We start from the raw sequence: 22,172 nt of genomic DNA on the forward strand, positions 1-22,172 counted from the left end.
ATTGCCATGTCAGACAAAAAATTCAAACAAAACATATTTTTAATCAGGGCTGCCAAGTGGTACAGTTTTAGCATTGTTTGCAGTACTGTCGCTACGGAATTAGAGGTCCCAGGTTCTAGCATGTTTTCCTTGTGCATGTGTAGGTTTTCTCTGGATACTCAGGCTTCCTCCCACAGTGCAAAAACATGACTACTAGGTTTCCTGATGTATCTAAATTGCTCGTAAATTAAGTGTGTGTGCACATAATTTGGGTGGGTGTGCATCTTTGGTTGTTTGTCATGTATTACCCAGAGACTGCTGGAGATAGGCAACATTAGGGCTGGGCGATATAGAAAAAAAGCTTATCGATAAAAAAAAATGCATATTGATCGATATCGATAATTATTGAAAAGATTTGAAACCATATTTTATGTGCAGCTCTGCCTGGACTTTTTATAATATTGCTAAATGATTTAATTTTAATAAAAAACACAAACACAGAGTTCGAATTAAATCTTTATTTAACCAACTTTTTTAACCATAACAGAATTGTTTTAAAGAAAAATAACTTAAGAGACCTGAGTTATGTTATTAAATACTGACAAAGAATAAACTAAAGTGACCAGAAAAGTGACCAAAATAAATATAACAAATAAATAAATGCCCCCCCACCGCCGCCGCCGCCCCCGTTTCCTGCTTTAACCTGAGTTATTACAGTTTCTGGCCCCTCAGCATTTTTATCTCAATTGTTAGAACTACGTGGGAAACTGCCCAGAACTGAAAATATATATATATTTTCCGAAGATTCCTCGGAGGAGAGCCGCGTCGGGGCCTACACAGCTCGTGCTCCTGCGGCTGTGAGCGGCTGAGATGATAAAAAAAAGTTGGTTTCGTTATCAGACTGGTTTTCACTGGTTCCCGACACATTTTCCAGATGACTGTGGTTTGTTTTTGGTCCGACTTGCCATAACCGAAATACTGCCAGACTGCCGAACTCCAAAAACAATTTCCTCCGCCTCTCCTTGCTGCATCTTCATGTGCTCTGTGTTGTGGTTTGAGAGGGCGGCGCTTGGTGACGGCATGCCTGGGTCCGCGATTGTGATTGGTTGGGAGGAAGCAGTGACTAGCATAAACCTACATGCTAGGCTACAATGAGAAGGAAGGAAAACTGCGTTTCTTTTCTATCGAACTTTTATCGACCCTCTTTTTTTCTATTGCGCCACACGTCTATCGATCGATATATATCGTTATTGAATTATCGCCCAGCCCTAGGCAACATCTCCCCCTGTGATTCTGACAAATCAGTGGTAGAGGATGGGAGGACATTGGTAATATTGTTAAAATGTTCAAATTGGAATAAATCATTCTGAAAGGGACTGTATGTTCTTTAGCTCTATTTACTATTTTGAACCAACAAGTTGTCGGGCAGTGAGGTAATCGGCTACAAGTAAAAACCTCTAGTCAGGCACAGAGAACAGGAAACTCTTGAAATCTTTGTCTCCAATGCTCAGTTGAACAAAAGTACTATAAAACGTGGGCTTTATAGTGTTTTACAGAACCATTTAGTCTTTCAAAATTATATTTTTTATATGCATCACTGTCATGTGCTTTCAAAACAAATGCATTTAAACTTAATCGAAAATCCTTAAAATATTAGGTAAAGTTACAAAAGATAACATACAAATCCCCACTGGACTTTGTTTCCAAGTTTGAAGACGTTTTGCTTCCCATTCAGGAAGCTTTTTCAATTCAAAATGTCAGAAATAGCGTTTTGAAGTCAAGGCTTTGGTCCACTCTATAAAGCCTTGAATTAGACGTTATTTCTGATTTTGAATTGAAAAAAATTCCTTCAAATTTGGCCAGATGATTGTTTTTTTTTTTTTTTACTTTTTTGGAATAGGGCATACATATAGAATGAAAATGTAATTTTTGTATCACAAACTGTATGCCGTCCTGTACCTATCACATGACAGTGCAATTGTCATTTTCTCATGATTTCTGACACACTTAAATAAAAAATAAAAAAAAAATTCTAAACAGTTAATTAGGACATAATGTTTGCAAACATTTGCCAAGTTTAATTTCATTTATTAGATCAGTTGACACAATTAAGATACATGATAACTCTAAAGCTGTTTTACCAAGCTCAAAAATGTATTTCAAAAGAACTATATCTGGATAAGGATCACTGTTAAAAGATAAAATACATTGAATGAAGCTACAGGAAATGAGGAAAGCAACTGAAATGTCTTTGCTAAAACAAATATCCCCAAATCTCTGTTTTGTGGTATTGTAAAAACAATAACACTTAAGATTTGATATTGCTATGTATGCTAATCCTATGTTAATGAAAATGTTATTCCAACAGCAAAAAAGGATAGAAAATGAAATTAATACTCGACCCGTGACTTCTGAGTTAATGTGTCACAAAAAAATGTTTTATTCAAGCAGGATGCACAGATTGGGAGGCTGGGTGATATCATTGCATTTTGGTCAATGCTTTTTCAATAGAAACTTAAAAATAAGAGCCTTAGGATAGAAGCAACATATTAAATCACAAAGACATCTCAAAAGCAGAAGTGCCTTATGACTTTTTCATATATACAGTAGACATTTTAACAGTAAGCTAATAGAGTTCTTTTCAAAACAAAATGTTCGTATAATCTGCAGAGTTGCATCAAAAAATTGGTTGAATGGAAACTGGAATCAGCTAGAATTGGAAAACAGGTTAGAGCTGTATGCAGTCAGCCACAAAGCCTCTGATCAGTGAACTGATACTGTATGTCCACCCATCCATCTTCTGCCATTTTAACTTCTGCTATCTCACACAGTCTATGGGTGAAAGGTGTGTACACTCTGGACAGGTCGCCAACACAGAGGCATAAAACCATGCACACATATCTATGGGTAATTTCAAAGATGCCAAGCAATCTTACAGTCATGCTTTTTGGACTGTGGGAGAGAGGGTGGGAGAGTCATGCATGCACAGATGGAACATTAGAAACTCCATGCAGTAAGACCCCAGGGCCAGGACCTTCTTGCTGTAAGGCAACAGTGCTTCAAACTTCCCCCCAAAAACCAACTTGTATATAGAGCTCCATTTTTAATGTATAAATGTATTTGCAAACTTACTAATACTTGTTGTTTTTTTATCTTCATGTGGAGTTGAGGTTTTAATTCAGAACTGTCCTCATTTTAAAATTAAATTTTGCAAATATAATTTACTTTAAAATGTACCTAACTAGTAAGAAAACATATTTTTTTACTATAATTCTTAGTCAGATTGAATTCTTAAAAAAAAAAAAGCTTTATGTCTATTATGTACCCTCACAAACAAAACTCTTGCAATGGCATATATTGATAAAGACTAATACCCTTTTGTGAAGTGTTATAGACTCAACACGTTGCTCATTCTCCATTTTATTCCTCAAACAATCTGCCCAACTTAAGGTAAGCGACCATCGAAATTCGTGCATGCAAAGTTTTGGACTAATTCAGGCTGAGATTTACATGCCAGCTGAGGATACCACTCAAGAAAGTTGAAAATTGTTCAACTTTTGTTGCTGTCGCACTGCACTAAGACCAATCAATGAGGATTTAACTGACTGATCACAACACAGCCCATTGTTAAACCACTTTTAACATGTCAAAAAAAAAACTTTTGCTGATGAAAAAGGTCTGATCAGTGACTTTTATATATTAATATCTGTCAATTCCAGTAAACGTTCAGACTCTTCATCCTTGCTGCCTCGTCTGTCACAGACTGCTTTAAAAAATGTCAACATTGCTCCAGTTTCATAACTAATTATATTTCTTAGAGACAGGCAACATGAGAGTGTGATTTGCAGCTGCCGCCTGCTGGGTTTCAGGGTGGTGGCAATAAACATCTGTTGTTTCTCGCTCTCTGTGGATTTCTATCAAACTATTTCGAATATTACCAGACTTCCAAATCATTTAACAAAGTATACCTCAAAAAGTAGACCGAGCTGTACATCCTTCCAATTTTCTGTCTTACTTTTCTTTTGAAACACACACATGAACTCCTTGGTTTTCCAAACTGCTACTGAACTATCTAATCAAGACTAATGGGAAATGTCTCATACCACCACGATTAATCATTTGAAGCTTGAGGTCTTTGCCATTGATCAATGCTGTACTTCAGAGATGTAGCTGCTGGCACAATTTTTAAATACCTTTCCTGCTTTGTGTGTACTGTACAATATGTCAAGATCTAAAATATTAAAGCTGACATCGCCATTTCAACCGGCCTCATGAAAGTAAGAAAAAATGTTCCCTAGGTATAGCCACCAAATTTAATTATCGGAACAGCAAAGAGGATAATAAGTAATGGCGGGTTGGGCTGTTTTAAGTTACTCCCATATAAATCTAAATTTGAATTTACAAAAAAGGACAAAACTGCTAACATTATTTCCACACAGATATTTCTTGCTTAAATATTCACAAGCTCTGCAGGGCAGCTTCTTTGAAAGCTGGTTTGGTTGTTGTGGTTTTACCTTGCAAAAGAGGGGGAATGAAATGTACTAGTTTAATCATGAAATCCGGTACAAAACAATATAAGAAAACAACCATTAAAGGTGCATTAACCTGTGATACAGATTAAATGTACTGTTAATTGATCCACATTCAAACTATACCAAAAAAAAAAAAGACCCTGAAGCAACCAATGAAATAAATATTACAAGCCTCAAAGAGAATACTTTAACCTGGCTTGAAACTAATGAACTCTGCAGTAAACTATACAAGCTTGCCAGAGGCAGTAACTGTTAAATTAAATAAGCTTCTTGAGTGTGTTTTTTTTTTAAAGTTATACCGAACACTTATTTTTTCTAGATTAGAGTCTCATTCACCCAGCAAAAATCTCAATACTGATGCATTCATATACAGATACAGATAATAAACCTGCAACTGTGAATTTAGTTCCTTATCCAAAATGTCCATCTTCATTTAGGGGGCAAATCAACAACTCAGCACAAAAAAAGACGACTACTACAGTATATATCTCCATTTAGATATATTCTAAAAATGGTTATTAGGGGTGTAACAAAATTCCAGAATATAAAAGAACATGGCATACCTGTTTCAGACTCCTATTTTATAATCCAAAGATTAAAGCTAATATTGACCACTTTGACTGCTAATAGTTTAAAATAACAATTAAAAAAAACAACAAAAAACCTAACTCAAACTAAATAATGACTGATAGTGACAAAGAATTTTTTTTTTCTTTAATTTTAACCTTTACCAACTAAAAGCATTCTCCCTAAAAAGCATATATAGGCTTGTCAAGAATGAAGTATTATACCATATTATACTAATACTCATTTTCTTTAAAACAAATGACTATTCTGTGAAATCTATTTCTCTAAAATTAATAAAATAAAAAATTAATTTTCCATAAAGTGTTATTTTATTCTTAGCTTTTGTTTTAATAACCCCAATCTATCATGTCATGCTGTGCTGATCAATACACATCTTAATTCTGTGGGTAATTTGTCACATTCACTTTAAGGTTAAGTATTAAATTAGGGAAATTATTATTTCTCAACTTATTTCCACACCTTTATGCATTACATTATACAGAATAAGATTCTTGGAATAGACCCGAGTTGTCAAAAGTAAAATATTAGTATTAAAGCTGCTTCTCTGAATGTTTCCTGTCAGGCACCTTTTTTTCCCCTCCTGCTCCCGACTGAACGGATGCGCCCTCGTCACAACAGACTCACAGAGGTCAGAGACCACCTGTTCTGTGCTGGCTGAACCAGTGAAGCGGTATCAGAGGACACTCTCCGGCCGGTGACGGCCGGTGACGGATGACTCACAGCTGATCCTGCAGTAACTTCAGGTGACAGGCAGAATAAACGGAGGAAGTTTTATCAAGGATAAATGTTTTCTTTCTTTTTGGACAGGGTGTGAGGAAGGAGAAATGAGATGAAGGAAGACTGTTAAATGTAGTTAATCTTTTTAAATGATGCATTATTTCTCAATATTTGTCAAACTTTTAACTTTGCATGCCATTGCCAACCCTGTCTGTAGTTAGGGAGTTTTGAGTTTCAAACTAAATTCATTAATAAGAATCAATGTGCATGGCAGAGCTTTGGAGGAAAATATAATTTCTGATCTTCCTCCGGATAAAAAACACTGAAAGATTTTACTTTTCATGTTCTGTAATATTAGTGTTTCTTATTTATTTATTTTTTTTTTATGCAGAAAAGTACGCTTTTTTAATGAAATACTAAGAAATCTCCACGTTTCCATCATTCCAGAGTTTACTATGTTATTTTCCATAATACAGAATGGAGAAAAGTAATGAAATATTCAGCAAATATGTTGTCTGAGGTTACTTCATTCTTTTTTTTCCACCAGCTTTCATCTCTTAGCCCTTCAGAGAGAATGGACCATGAAAAGAGTTCAATCACTCAGGGACATATTATTTCTCCTTTCTTTAATGCATGATATCAGAGCCCAAACCCACATACAGAAACTCTTCATTCTACCTAACTAGAGTCAATTTTTTTTAGCAGATGTCTATCATCCTGCTTTGTGCACACATCAGTCATTAGCAGTATAAAGAAAAGAAAAACTGACATTAATAAAAGGAATCACAGGAAAACTCACTCATTCTTTTCCAGTAACAGGATCAGCTCTTCACCCTCTGCAAACACCGCCACCTGGAGTGACGCAGGATAAGTCTGTAATACAAACAATACCGAGGTTGATGAGGTGGTGCCCTGACCTGGATTTGGGTGAAGCTTTAAAAAAAATGGCTGTACACAAGAAAGGATGTGACAGGGCACAATAGAAGAGGAGGAAGAGGAAGAAAGCTTCCACATCCTTCACTTCCTCACACCACGAATGGCACATATTAGATCAACTCAGCTAAAAACCTTTTCTAATATGACAGACACAAAATGACAATAGAAAAAAATAGCTGAGTTTTAAAAAGAACATTTAGTTGTTAAGGTTAGAGAGGAATTTATGGCTGAAAGCCTTTCAGAGTATGTTTGTTTTAGCTTTGAACATCCAGAGACTCATATTTATTTTTTTTTCTGTCTCAATAATAATAGATGTTGAGCATCAGTGAAGAGTATTTTTAACGAAAAATAATAGGTCCATCAAAAATGGATCAATACTCTAGTTTAAACCCAAACAAAAAAGCGTCTTACTTGTATTCCCAGCCATTGACCTTATTCACGTCAAGGGCATGGATCATAAAGCAACAGAGCGGCAGTACTATTTATAAGCCAGCACACATGCTGAAGGTGCGGTCTGCACACCATTAAAAGACTGTGCTCAGTGCATACGGCGTATGTCCTCCACTGTTCCAGCAGGGAGTCTGCTGTATGCTCACCTTGGCCATATGGCTGAGACAAACATGACAGTTTTTCCTTAATGATGAGGTTCAGATATACAGTTACATTACATATATTGGAATGTGCATTATGAGAAGACTGTTGTCAAATTAAAAGTATCTTTCGTCAGGGTGTGTTAATTATACATTGTATTAGGCTCACATTTCAGTATTATGTCTTTTCTTTATGGATCTAATGCAATATTTTAATCTTAAATGTTAAGATTTAATTTAAGCAGTAATTAATAATTATTAAAAGAAAAAAAACTGTGTGTGAAATTAATTTATGAAATTTGTTACACTAAAAGAAAAAATATACCAGATTCTAGTGATTCCCTCGAATGTATCTCAGACTGTCCAACCAAGATAGACCAGGGGTCTATTGACAATGCCTTTTTACTTTTAAACCTGACTTAAAAGTTTGAAAGGTTTCTACTCACTACTCACAATATTTTACCAAACTTTTGTCCTAATCTTTTATATAGAACTGCTTTAACCAAGTCAGCTTTTTAAAGCACATCAATCACACATGACTTGTTATGGCGTTCCTCAGTATTGATTCAGCTTCCTTAAGACACTATTAAAGTAGTACATTTTTGTGTTTAGGTTCACTGCAAAGCCCCATTTTTACCCAAACAAAACTTCCTGGTGTTTCTGATACAGTTACATTTTTTACTTCTGTCCTTTTGATGCCACCGACTTCCTACTACAAAGTGCACCAGTCTCTCCTGCAGCAAAACAGCCAGACAACAAAATGTTAACCTCCTGGTTCTTCATAGTTGTGACGATGTTATCTGATTTATAAGCCTTCCTAATTTTCTTTTAAAAGATAAAATGGTCATAAGGCTAAAAAAAAAAAAAGAATATGTTTACATGCTGACACACACATTGAAAACCAAAACACTTTAATCGCTTGGACAGAAAGTTATGTCCTTCCCGAAAAGCATGTTACTGCACTTTCCAGTATTATTTAAACTTGCATAGTAGAAAAAAAAAGAACAAAAAAGAACACTACATATATTAAGCTATCTGTAGATTGTAGCCTAAGACGAACCAGACCTATGGACGCCCACAATTTTCATATCTTTTAACTCTTATTTTTATAATAATTTTTTTAGATGCAGTAGATGCATTTTAAGAGGCATAACCTTCTGTCTGTGATGTCTCCATTAAACTCAAATACTGTCTGTTGTAAAGGTTTAGCTATTACAGTTTTCTTTTATTTTCTTGTTATTTCTACAAATTAAGTTTATTTCAGTGCCCTAATGGAATCAACTCCAGAGCTACAGTAATTATCTGAGCTAAATCTGTGGCGCTTTTTAGGGAAGAGAACTGAGCACATTTTAAATGAAAACTTCCAAGTAACATAACTAAATCTCAAACAGAAGCTCACAAAGACTGAGTTGAGCTCTCAGTGATAGAGAACAGAGTGGCATTCAATTCTTTGATGATATACAAATGAGTGACAGGAATGGACAGGTAGGTGCAAAACAAGGCAAAAAGAGATCTAAGGACTAATCATTTTAGATTTTAGATGAAATGTGCCAAATGTTTTGCGGGTCCACTAACCAATAATTTCCAGATTTTTCCTTTCTAAATGTAAAATGTTTCTCTGTTTGTATAAACATGGCTGAATAGGTAGCTACATGTCTTTTGTCCTCCATTAAGCAAACACAGCAAGTAATGATTCTGCCATACTTCATGAGTTGCTGATAGCCTGCTGGCACACAAAGCAGCTTTACAGTATAAATCTGTTCTCCAGGAGGGTTTACTGCTATCTCCAATAAGACCATCACCAATTGCCCTTGTGGTCAGTTTAATTTAGGAGGGTCAATTTGTTGATAGTCTGTCTTAAAACGAATGTATCCTCTTAACCGAAATACCTTATGTCAGCTTATGTAGCCGGTGGGAAAACACATCTAATGCATGGGAAAATGTGAGCATAATTGAATCTATAAACCTCAAAGTTTTAATTCCCTGCTTACCAATTTAACATGTTTGTGATTTTTATGTAAACAAATGGCACTCTCAGAGGAGGACTTCCCTTTGCGAGGAAAAATGTTTACTGCTCAGGGAGTTTCTTACACCTACACATTTCCCTTCAGAGGAAGGTTTGGAAACCTCAAACTTTTTCTTTAAAGCGGTAGGAGCCAGGACTGGCATTAGACTAATTATAGTACCACAGAAATGTCCCATATTCTGTCTTAACAAACTCTGCAATGACCTGATATGCTGATAGTCCAACAGAAGGCGTAATTGTAAATTGGAAGAAAAAGGATCAAGTTTCTTGCAAAACTCACTTACTTGCTTACACTGCCCTCACAGTGACTATGGTGCTGCTGCAGTGTGGCTACAGTGCAGGTGTGCTGCAAAAATTAATCCACACTGAACGCTGCAATCATGTTGGCTCAGCTATAGCTCACGCTGCAGAAACATGAAGGTTGAATAAGTTGGTGGGTTGATTATATGCTGAAATATACATGGACTCTCTCCTGTCTTGCACCAGATTTTTTCTGTCTTCTGAAATTCGGGAAGGTTATATTTAATTTTGGTGTAATCAAACAGTTCTACCACACAGCCTTAGTAACTGCACCCACACTGCACCTATAACTAATGTGAGTGCATTCAATGATTTTATTGAGTCTGGTTTTCTTGCCCGTACCATTTTAGTGTAAGCCTGGTGTTACACTGTAGATAATTAAGGCAAAGATCGGGTAATGTTGTGGGAGCACTCAAAGTAATAAGGAGCAAAATTAATTATTTAAACTCTATGATAACAATTGTTTCTGTCATAAATTTAAATTAAACTTAAGTTTTGTTCCGATACTGAATAACATCAGAGGTTGAAATAAGTTGCTTGTGAGAGAGGCAGAAAAACTGAAATAACTCAAAACAAACATTAACATACAATTAGTGGCTTAAAATATATACATGCATAATCAGGGCTAGGCTGGCCAATGATCTATTAAAGGAGTAGTGATGTAAAGTGCCTTGAGATTACATCTGTTGTGAATTTGCACTATATTTTAAACTGAATTGAATTGATGGAGTAGAGCCTCTGGGCCACTCTATTTAACAATTTTAAGGTAAGTTGGCATAGGTAAAAGATATTATACAATTCTGCCGACAGAACAAAATGTTTTTTGTGTGTGCATTTAGAAAATTGCTCTTTGCAGAACAGTGAAAAGAAGAAGCAAAAAGAGGTCATATTTCAAGTTTGCTACAAGCTAGGGCTGAACAATTAAGCAAATATTTTAAATTAATATTTCGATTTCACTCCAAGGTTTCAGTTTTTTTATGACCTTGAAAGCGTTTTTTAAAAACCTTTGTGACAAAGAGTCCTTTATTCTACTTGCATGCGTAAATCTGCATGCTAATTGCAAAACTTTCTTCCGTCTGTGTGGTTGCAATACTTTTTAAGCAAATTACTGCCACCTATAGGGCTGGAGGGAAACTTTAATTACTCACTCTTGTTAAATGTAATGTGACCAAAATGGAGCCCCTCTGCGATTTGAAAATTGCTTTTGTTAAATTGTGATTATATTGTAAACTCAATTAAATGCTCAACCCTATTATAAGCCCTGAAAAAGCACCCAGTGCAGAACAGTAAAGCTTTATGTGTGACAGACAACTACCACCACACTTTAGCATAAAAACACCAATCATATTGATTCACACAGCAATGGCAGTATCATGCTCTGGGGGGCTTTTCTTCTATAAGAACAGGGAAGCTATTTAAAAGGTGATTGAAAGATAGAACAAGTTTAATGAGTTAGAGATCTTTAGAAAATGGTGGAGGTTCACCTTTTAGAGCGACAGGACCCTGAAACCTATGTCTAAAGCAGCAATGAAATGTTTTAGACCACAGTATATTCATGAGCTACAATGGCCAAGTCAGAGTCCACACCTATACAAATGATATTCAATGGCCGTTGTTTCATTCTCTGTAAATTTTTACAGAGGAGAATCATCTCCTCGGGTGCACAGTTCATATAGCATCAGATAATTGCAACTCGGCCTAAAAAATTATGCTGTTACAATACCTACAAATCAGTGTCTGTGATTCTAATGAGAGCAAATGTATAAAATGTTCTATTATAAAATGTTTTTGCATGTGGAGGTGTACTATGGAGACAGCAAACTTTCAAAACTATTCAAGGCCTTTAATTTAGCCAAAAACTAGGGTGGATTGACTTCAGGGTAAATTCGTATTCATCACATCAATTGAAAAAGAATAGGCATAAGGGAAATGAAAAGAACACAACAGGGAACATATCAAGGGCACTAAACAAAGCAAAAATAAAGAGACTATTTGAAAGAACCAATCAAGTGTGGAAGCAAGCAACAGTAGAGGGAATCCTCCCCTGTTGTTCTGTCAGACAAAAAGCCAGGCATCTGTACTTGGCTCAGCTGAGTCCCAGTCCAAGCCAGCTTATTGCCAGAGAGCATATGTGGCTAAATGGCATTGTGTTTACCCCAGGGGTGAGCTGGCTGAGAGGTCTACGCTCTTTGCCCTTCAGCATCAGAGGTACTGTGGTCTCATGGCGACGTGGTCTGGCTGCATCCTCCTGCTGCGTAGCCTTGTCTGGAGTACTTCCTGTAAACAGATGATCTAATTAACTCAATGTCAAATTTAGCACCACATTGCAAACCATTTGGAAGCGAGGTCCTGGCCAACAGTATATTTTAATGTATCTCCTATATCTATTACCAATAAAGGCTTTTGTTTCAGTCATACATCAAGGGCAACAAAGATTAAGAACCTTCAGACATGTTCATAGCACTATTGAAAATTACAAATCCTGCTGCTGGAAAAACACTGCTGTTGGGAGAGCGTAACACTCACTCTTGTTCCTGAGAGTTAATGTGCTGTGCCCCAGAAGACCTCTACCACAGACACAGCTTCAATAATAGATGTTCTTGTACATTTTATAAGCAACTCAGCCACAGTAACTTCTCTAAACATTATTAAAAAAGCAAGCGGAATACAAATGTCTCTCCAACACCTTATATTTATTTTATCTTTTCCACTTTAACATTATAAAGTCTATCATAGAATACTATTACGCTGAAATGCTTTGCATCTCTTATTGTAAATCTTTAATGCATAGCCTTCAGCTACTCTACTACTGCTTTAGTAAAATAAGCAAAGTTAGAAGCCAGTAGTTGTAATTAGCACATAAAAGACTAATCACTTGGCAGGACAATTTTAAGGCACATATACAGAGTAGCAAAAAGGATAAATAAGACCAAGCTAAGTTGGACCTTGGGGCAGGATGTGGGAAATGTAATGAGAATTCCCAGTTCTTTCTTGCCTTTCCTATCCCACTGACTCCTGGCGACGCCCCTAATGCTCGTTTGACTTTACTAAACATTTCTGCATTAAAGCAGGCTTAGCAGGATTCCTCTGCAGCCAAATGAATGATAGAAGTGCCATGGAGTAGCAGCAAAGATGGAGTACAGAGGGAAGGCAAAGCTCAGATGGAGTCAGGTTATAAGATTTTATTCTCATGCTATGATAGTGAGTACAAAAAACAAACCCTGAAATACTTAAAAGGGAGGAGTCAAATCTGTATATAATTTTGAGATAGAGCCCCTATTTACAGATTCTAAGGGGGGATGAAAATTCAGTACCTAAGAGTTCCCATCCACATGGTTTAGGCCAGAAAACATATAATATGGAAAAAGAAAGACAACATTTTACCACACAGGATACTCAAGCTCCATTTTCAGCATACAGCAACATGAAATACTGTAATACTTATTAGTAGATTTACAAATAGAAAAACCTGATTTCGAATATGATGACATTAAAGAACAAGGAAAGTTTCTGCTACAGCTTCTACATTCACAAAGGAAACAAAAATAATTAACCTTCCCGGTTTGTGTTATTTGTTTGTTTTAAAAGTAATTCATATGATTAATAGATACACAATTATGTGTGATTAAAAGGGAATGAGAATTGATTCAGATGCACAAATCCTGCACATTAACACATTATGCAAGCACAGCATGTATACTTAATCTTGGGGAAAGCTCTGGGTATATATGATGTGTTTTACTTCATGTTGGCTTTGTCGTTGTTGTCAGCTCATTAGCAGGCCCTGGGTTTCGCCACCTAATATACTTATTATGCACAGTGCTTCTGCTCCTTTATTTCTGCTGAATTCTTAAATGGTATCCAAACTCTATGTGGTGATCAACTTGAAGCAGTTCTTTAGCACACTCCACTTTGTCCTTAAAAACTTTGAGAAACTTTAATAACTGCTCAATTCATAGTTGCACTGTCCTTTTTATTTGCTTTGAAGCTCTTGAACAAATGAATTAAACAGAACACAACTGACAAACAGAGAGTGGCCAGTTTCCACCAGAAGCTCCTCCTTACCCATGGTAATTAAAAAGAAAACAGCTAAGAATATACATTTTGATTGATTATGAATATATGACATCATAGATCAACTAGTCTGTTTTTTTGATGCAGAAGTTGGAGTTTTGCCCAACGTACCATGTTAATTTAACACAATGCACATTTGTAAAAACAAAAACAAGAGTTAAGATAAAAACTGTTGATGAAATAGAAGGCTTACGTTTTTTTTTAAGTAAAACATTTATTTCCCTTTTCGTATGATCTAGGACTACCTGGGAAACGCTAAAAAAGAGGTAGAAGGTAGTATTTTATATAAAATTCTGAAATTTTTATAATTGTTTACTTATCTGTCTTAAATGAAATGATGTTGCACCCACCAAAAAAAAAGAATTGAAAGCTAAAAAAAAGCATATGATGAATGAGTTTTAAATGGGTGAAGGATTGAAAGCGAGGCTTCTAGGTCTTTGATGACAAACGTTATCGCTGTCGCTCGTGTCATTGCAACTGCATTTGTTACTACATCAAAGGACCTAAAGACAACAAGCCACTACTCAATACTTTTTTCTTCTCTTTTAACAGACTCTTTTCCACGGTGAATCAGCTAACAAGGAGATAAAAGGGACCTCCTGCATTTTAAAGGCAGAACAGAACATGTGCTGACAATGGTTTGTTGGTTTTAGTGGTGCATGAAAACCACATCAGCCAGATGGTGCAGAATTACTACGACTAAAGGCCACCTTTAAAGCTTTATGAAAAAAGAAATGCAAAAATAAATGTCAGACTATTACTATTCTATAACAACACACGTATTGTATTAAGTATTTAGTAGTTTTTGTTTCAGTTTTAAATAATTGGTATTCTTCTATTGTCATCCACTTAACCTTGTGGAACTCTAATTAAATACATACATTTGACTGAAAAACAGATTCAGTTTAAGTTATTATTGCATATTAATTAATGAATTTGCTTGCTCTGTAGGCAATAAGTTGCGACTGTATGTGGGTTGATATGTCAATTGTCTGCTGAGCTGGCAAGATGTTCTCATGATGCACTTTACAGTTCATAAAAATTTCTCTGATACTTAATGAGTTTATTGTAAATAAAAGATTAAACACACCAAATCAGACCTTTCACAGACATTCAGCTTTGCATGACTGGACCATAACAGTTTAGCATAATGATTTTCCAATGAATGCAAAGTGCAGCCTGGAATCCTAAAATTTGATGTTTTTAAGAGCTTTATATGGTGTTAGAATTTAGGCAAAACGATTTTGCCAAAACTAAAAACTAAGATTATTTTTCACCAAAATTGAAATAGCCATCAAGTTTGCCTTGAACTAACCCCAGGCTTGTAGATGTTTCACCCAAGGCTTTCGGCTTTTGAGAGCTTGCGTGCCAAGAGTCTATTGTTACAGGACTTGACTTTAATCAAAGTGTGAAAAAGTGTTTACTTCTAGTTGCATACATGGATCTGCATGCTAGCTGCAACTCTTTTAACCTTTCTGTGTGGTGGCAAAACACTTCAGGGGTTTATCCACCACCCAAAGGGGTGGAGGGAGAAATTTAGTGTCCTACTCTTGTTACATATATTTAACAAGACTAGGATTGAAATAATAATAATAATATTTGAAAATTGTGTTTTGCTAAATTGGGATTATATTGCAAATGCATTTAATTGCCCAGCCCTAGTTAGAATCAAAAGCTGTTTTTGGATGACTGAATCCATGCTAAGGTTTTCGTTAATTATTAGTGATCTTGATTTCAAAATGTAGAAATTCAGAAGGCTAGTGAAATAATCTATAATTATATCATGAGGTAAAAGTATTGAACATGCCACTATTTTTCTCAGTAAATATATTGATAAAGGTGCTGCTCACATTACATTTTCACCATATGTCTGTTACAATCCATGCAATCCACACATGCAGTACATTGACTTCAGACTAGACTCAGATTTAGGGTGAGAAGTTACCAAAAAACTAGCACAACCTACATGAAGTGTATTTCTTCCTAAAGGACAAAAGACAACTTTCCTCAAGCTAAGAAGGAGAGAGAGAGACAGAAAAAAAATGGTTCAAAGAAAAATAAACTGCCTGTTTAGACCTTCAATAAGGATCCGTTCTATCAATGGCATTCTGATGCTGAAAACAGACTTGTCATGAGTGTTGGGATCTGGAGATTCTCCACCTTCTCCAGCAGAGTGCGCTGTGGATCTCCTGGGCTGGAGCCCTCCAGCACAGCTGACGTTCATCAGCCCATCAGGAGACCTGCCTATATAATCAGCAGCCAGACCTTCCTTCAACGCCGCAGTGTTGACCAAGTTTAATTAGCGAACCTGAGCCTCTGAACTACTAGAATCTTTGTCTCTAAGAGAAACCCAATTCTAACCTGCCTCTGTCTTCTCGCTCATAGGACACCTGTCTCTCGTCTGAAGCTCTGGATGAGCTTAACCTGTTACCTGCCTGCCTGCCCTAGAGAGCCAAACCTGAAGATCTCACTCTGGAATCCACCTGCTGCTCTTAAGGAAAGAGCTAATCTCTCAAACCAAGGTCTGTCACTAGAAAGTCAGAAGCTAGACGCTGCTGCTGCTGAGCACTCTGCTGAACCAACAGTCTCTGGACCCAACCGGTTCCCTCTCTCAGAAAAGAAAGCCTGGACCTCTTCAAGGTATTTTCAGAAACATCTGAAAACTCAACAACTAATCTGTTAACCTGGCTAATCAAACTATCCGTCTCTGCAGACGCCTGAGAATCCTGCCCGGACCAGTTTCCAGAATCCAGTTCATGTTATCTCTGTGCAAACCTTTAATAAACTCTGTTGAACTTTTTATCAGTCTCCAAGTGGTGTTCTGCATGTGGGTTTGATTTCTAAACCAACCATGACAATGAGTTCCTACTTTGTATTCTTGTCTTCAAATAACTGACAAACATTTTAACTCCAACATTTACTCGGGTACTTAAAACCTTTTTAACTTCATTTTTTTCTTTTTTCTTTTTTTAAAGATCTAGGCAGAAATGGAATTAGACTTTTTTTCACATCTTGATATGGCTAATGGTGCTTTCAGACCGAATGCGAAACCTGCGTAAAAATAGCCCGTTTCATGTGCTTTTACCGGCCTGAAATTTTGCCAGAGATTTGCCTGGTCAGCAAAAGCAATTTGGAAGAATTTGCATGGTAGGTGAAAGTCTGTCCTTCGTCAGTTTCACCTCGACATATATGGACAGGGATTTTATGGAGTGAGTTGCGGTGCTGTATTTATTTTGAAGAGCCCAAGCAGAGCCTGTGGGGTCCCTTGGTTCAGGAAACCCTACAGAGATGCTCACAGGAGTGGCGGTAATGGAGGATGGCGGTAAGGGAGAATGGCGGTAATGGAGGATGACCAACTGTCCTTCTTAGTCTAAATTAAAACAGCTTTTTAGAAGCCATCTCCAAACCTCTGAAGAGCTTTCCCTACTTTATCCTTTGTCAACATTATTTTCTATATCTTCCAAGGTCATCTCTGCTGTAATCCTTTACTGTAAGTCACAGCACATCTAGTCCCTGATTGGTTACCATACCATACCAACATTATTTATGAAGCACTTTATGCTCCGGACAGGACCAAAGGGCTGTACACAATCATAAAATACAATAAAATTATAAAATAGAAAAAAACGAGTGTAAAATACATATTAGTATACAAGAAGAATAAAACAAAGTAAAACATCTCAAATTGTGCCAAAAGCCAAGGAAAAAAGATGAGTCTTAAGAAGGGACTTAAAAACAGTAAGAGAAGAGGCCTGTCTTATGCTTAGAGGCAGATCGTTCCACAGCTTAGGAGCTCCTCTGAGCTTGCATTTTGTCTTTGGGACCCTCAGAAGCAACTGATCAGCTGACCCGAGGCAACGGGAGGGTGTGTAAGAATGCAACAGCTCAGACAGATAAGAAGGGGCAAGGCCATTAAGAGTTTTAAAAACAAAATAATTTTAAAATCAATCCTAAAATGTACTGGCAGCCAGTGTAAGGAAGCTAAAACAGGGGAGATGTGGTTTTGCAACGCAAAAAAAAAAAAGAAGTTACTGGGAATTTTCCTCTTGCTGCACTAAATTGCAAAAGATGTTCAATTCCCCTCGCAAGTCCTGTCTGGCTTCACTGTGCAGCGCTTGAGAGCCACCCTCTACATAGAAATAACATATAAGCAGTTCATTTCAGCTGAGAAATTTGTGTTCAGTGTGAACGCACCTACATAATAATTATGCTACCTCTGTACATAATTCATTAGATTACTGTAATACAAATAATGTTTTAAATTAACAAAGTGTCAATATATCACAATTTGTTTTTCAGGTAAATATTTAAATAGGGATATTAGTTTCTAAAACACTTTACAGCAGATCATGTGTGCTACAATAATACAGAGAAAAGACTCGGGTTCGAGGTCAGCAGGTTAGTTTGTGAGACATTTTAAACCCCATTTAAAGCAGATTACTTTTTGAAAAGTCGTAACATAATAAAATAAATAAAAAAAAAGGAAGAAATCTAAATCTAATGTCCATTAAATAATATATAATGACTATAAAAGTTTTAGTGTTTATTTCTGACTGAAGAAAAAGAAGGAAATACAAAAGTAAAGGGGGGCTTTGAAGGCTGTTTTATGTTTTTTTTTTTTTTTTTTGTTTTTGAGAAGGGCATAAATACTTTTAATAGGCTCAATGATAATAGATATTTATGTTTGTGAATATATATTTGGCACATTTCTAATGGCAGCCCAAAAGAAGACCTAACCTTTCAAACAGCAAATAAATCTTACACCCATGATCCGACTTAGGTTGGCTTTATCTTTCTTAATTAAAAATAAAACTGGATAAACACCATCAGGTTTCTGGGGAAAATAGTGGTTGCCAAGCCAACAATGATTATATCTGATATATACTGGACACGAGGGAGAATCTGCTGCAGGACATACATTTTACTGTAAAACCTCAGCTCAGCAGCCAATGAAAAGTTTTTTTTTTTTAATTTTTCAAATAAATACAATCAAATACTTTCTTTTTTTTTGCACTTTTTTTCATGCTCATAACCCATCTAGAAGAAAAACTGGATTATTAATTAACTGTGGCTGCTGTGAACTCAAATACCTGCTGATCCCTTCTTTACTTAATGCATACAACCCTAACAACTTGAGTAATATACTTATTAATGGACAAAAGAAATCTACATCTACATGGTACTTTTCCTTCTGAATTTAATCAATTTGTCAATATTTTTTTTCCCGTTGTAATTTGATATGTACAATTTTATTTGTCTTGTGTTTAAGTTATGAAGGCAACATGTGCAATGGTATGTTGAAAACGTTTCTTAACCACTTTATCTGCATTCTGATCGGTCTAAAGCAGAATAATGTTATATGTGGCTTTAATTTTTTATGTAAAAACCTATGCTCTATTACTAATGTTATTACTAAGGTAATCTGAGAAGGTGAATGAGAGAATGTACATAAGTTTCTAGGCATGTGTGAATGCTGTGTTTTATGTACAGGCATCATTTCATTTAATTCTCATTTTCAGCTTTTTTCCTTTTCTGTTTTTACAGACAAGCTTCATAATTAGAAACAGAGTAGCTTCTTCACAGTCGAGTTTCAGAAACATTTTTCATAATCCTGGCTAGTGTAAGGAAACATTTGAATGATTGCTATTTATGACGTATCATGTTAAGGAAGTAAGAAAGTGAGTAAACTAAGTAAATGTTTAAGGTGATCTGTGACTTTAAAATTTGAAAACCCATCAGAATCAATTGATCTCTAATTTTCTAGTGCAAAAAAAAGAACTGCTCTTATTTTCAATAACACCTTCACAAGGTTTGGCGAATACTATACAATTATGACACAAAGCTGATCGTTTTTAAGCTACTTATTTAGTTAATTGGGATTTATACGTACTTACACTACAGCAAAAGAAAACATTTAAGATTAGAACATTACAACAATAAAAATAACGTAGTTAAAGGTATAGTGGAGGATGTTCTTTTTCCGGATGGATCATCAAAATAAGTGGTCCTCCTAATTGTGAGTCATTCTGGTGATATGTTTACGTAAGTCTGTCCTACGTGCTCGTCCCCATTTTCAATTAGTGGTGGGTAAGTGGTGAGTCTGACATAGCGGAAAATTGCAAATCTTTTGGAAACAAAGCTTGCATGAGCGATGCAAACAGAAACTTTTAAACAGAGAGTGCACAAAGAATGGGCTTGTGCATGCTCTAGCATGTGTTCAATAGGCATTCCCTCTCGGGAGCCAGTACAGGGTTGTGCATGTGCATTTTTTTGAAAGTGCAGAGGTCTTTTCAAAAAATCACGAATACCCTCCACTATACCTTTAAGGTAGAAATGTTTGCCTTATGAAATATTTGTTTAAAAGTTGCTTTAACTTTTGTTTTAGGTACTTGTTGGTATTTGGTATTTTTATTCTGACAAATGGGTCTTATCAGCCACTTTGGCTTTAAGAATGTGAAAAAAAGTGAAAATAAAAAAAAAAATTAACACAAGTGTTGACACCTGATGCTCAAGGCTCTACAGTAAGAAATCATTAATTATTGGTCTTCAATAATTTATAGAGCTCCATCAGCACCTACAGTAGTAAAACATTTTCAGCTATGAGCATTTTGATGTAAAAGAAAAAAAAAAAGAGAGAGAAAAAAAGAAACACATCAGCTAAATATAGCACTGGAACACATTTAAATTGTGCCCTCAGACATAAAAGCGCTCTTAGAAAAGAGAATGTTGAATGAGGTCACTTTGAAATACAGTGCAGCTGTGAACAGAGCTGTTCCTCAAAAGCTAAATCAACATGCATAAATCGAACGAGATGATCTCAAATAGGACTTTTGAGAGCTTACATAATTGGGATGTTAGAGTTGTCAAAACAGTAATCAAGAAGTTGAAAACTAATTTACAGTTAAGTCATTCACATTACAGGCAATTAAAAAAGATTAATTCTAAATGAAATGTTGCTGTTTATTTGGCTTTGGTTTTAATATATTTAGCACATCAAAATAATAGCTTTCAAATTTTGCTGTCAAATACACTATATTGCCAAAAGTATTTGCTCACCCATCCAAATTATTGGAATCAGGTGTTCCAATCACTTCCATGGCCACAGGTGTATAAATTCAAGCACCTAGGCATGCAGACTGTTTTTACAAACATTTGTGAAAGAATGGGTCGCTCTCAGGAGCTCAGTGAATTCCAGCGTGGAACTGTGATAGGATGCCACCTGTGCAACAAATCCAGTCGTGAAATTTCCTCGCTCCTAAATATTCCACAGTCAACTGTCAGCTGTATTATAAGAAAATGGAAGTGTTTGGGAACGACAGCAACTCAGCCACGAAGTGGTAGGCCACGTAAACTGACGGAGCGGGGTCAGCGGATGCTGACGCGCATAGTGCGAAGAGGTCGCCAACTTTCTGCAGAGTCAATCACTACAGACCTCCAAACTTCATGTGGCCTTCAGATTAGCTCAAGAACAGTGCGCAGAGAGCTTCATGGAATGGGTTTCCATGGTCGAGCAGCTGCATCCAAGCCATACATCACCAAGTGCAATGCAAAGCGTCGGATGCGGTGGTGTAAAGCACACCGCCACTGGACTCTAGAGCAGTGGAGACGCGTTCTCTGGAGTGACGAATCGCGCTTCTCCATCTGGCAATCTGATGGACGGGTCTGGGTTTGGCGGTTGCCAGGAGAACGGTACTTGTCTGACTGCATTGTGCCAAGTGTAAAGTTTGGTGGAGGGGGGATTATGGTGTGGGGTTGTTTTTCAGGAGCTGGGCTTGGCCCCTTAGTTCCAGTGAAAGGAACTCTGAATGCTTCAGCATACCAAGACATTTTGGACAATTCCATGCTCCCAACTTTGTGGGAACAGTTTGGAGCTGGCCCCTTCCTCTTCCAACATGACTGTGCACCAGTGCACAAAGCAAGGTCCATAAAGACATGGATGACAGAGTCTGGTGTGGATGAACTTGACTGGCCTGCACAGAGTCCTGACCTCAACCCGATAGAACACCTTTGGGATGAATTAGAGCGGAGACTGAGAGCCAGGCCTTCTCGTCCAACATCAGTGTGCGACCTCACAAATGCGCTTCTGGAAGAATGGTCAAAAATTCCCATAAACACACTCCTAAACCTTGTGGACAGCCTTCCCAGAAGAGTTGAAGCTGTTCTAGCTGCAAAGGGTGGACCGACGTCATATTGAACCCTATGGATTAGGAACGGGATGTCACTTAAGCTCATATGTGAGTCAAGGCAGGTGAGCAAATACTTTTGGCAATATAGTGTATGTCCTGATAAATAGGTTTAGCCAAATGGTAAATGCATTAATATCTTGACTATCTTATCAGTTCACTCTATGCAGTGTTTCCGGACTAATATAAGACCGATCTCCTTTCAAACAAGAGATGAGGTGTTGTTCCTTAAAATTTCTCTACTCTG

General features: G+C 36.6%; 1 protein-coding gene across 2 annotated transcripts in view; it reads right to left on the bottom strand.

The window, feature by feature from the left end:
• The window catches only part of adam12b (ADAM metallopeptidase domain 12b), a 132,862-nt gene that overhangs the window by 97,877 nt on the left and 12,813 nt on the right, over positions 1–22,172 (bottom strand). For both annotated transcript variants that reach the window (XM_038285366.1, XM_038285365.1), the window contains exons 2-3: positions 11,824–11,945; positions 6,616–6,689 (exon numbers count right to left, since the gene is read on the bottom strand). In XM_038285366.1, coding sequence (XP_038141294.1) covers positions 6,616–6,689; positions 11,824–11,945 — 196 coding nt within the window. The remainder of the gene's footprint in view (positions 1–6,615; positions 6,690–11,823; positions 11,946–22,172) is intronic.

This window comes from Cyprinodon tularosa, unplaced genomic scaffold (assembly GCF_016077235.1).
Source record: "Cyprinodon tularosa strain WSP-4 unplaced genomic scaffold, ASM1607723v1 ctg210, whole genome shotgun sequence".
NCBI classification, from domain to species: Eukaryota; Metazoa; Chordata; class Actinopteri; order Cyprinodontiformes; family Cyprinodontidae; genus Cyprinodon; species Cyprinodon tularosa.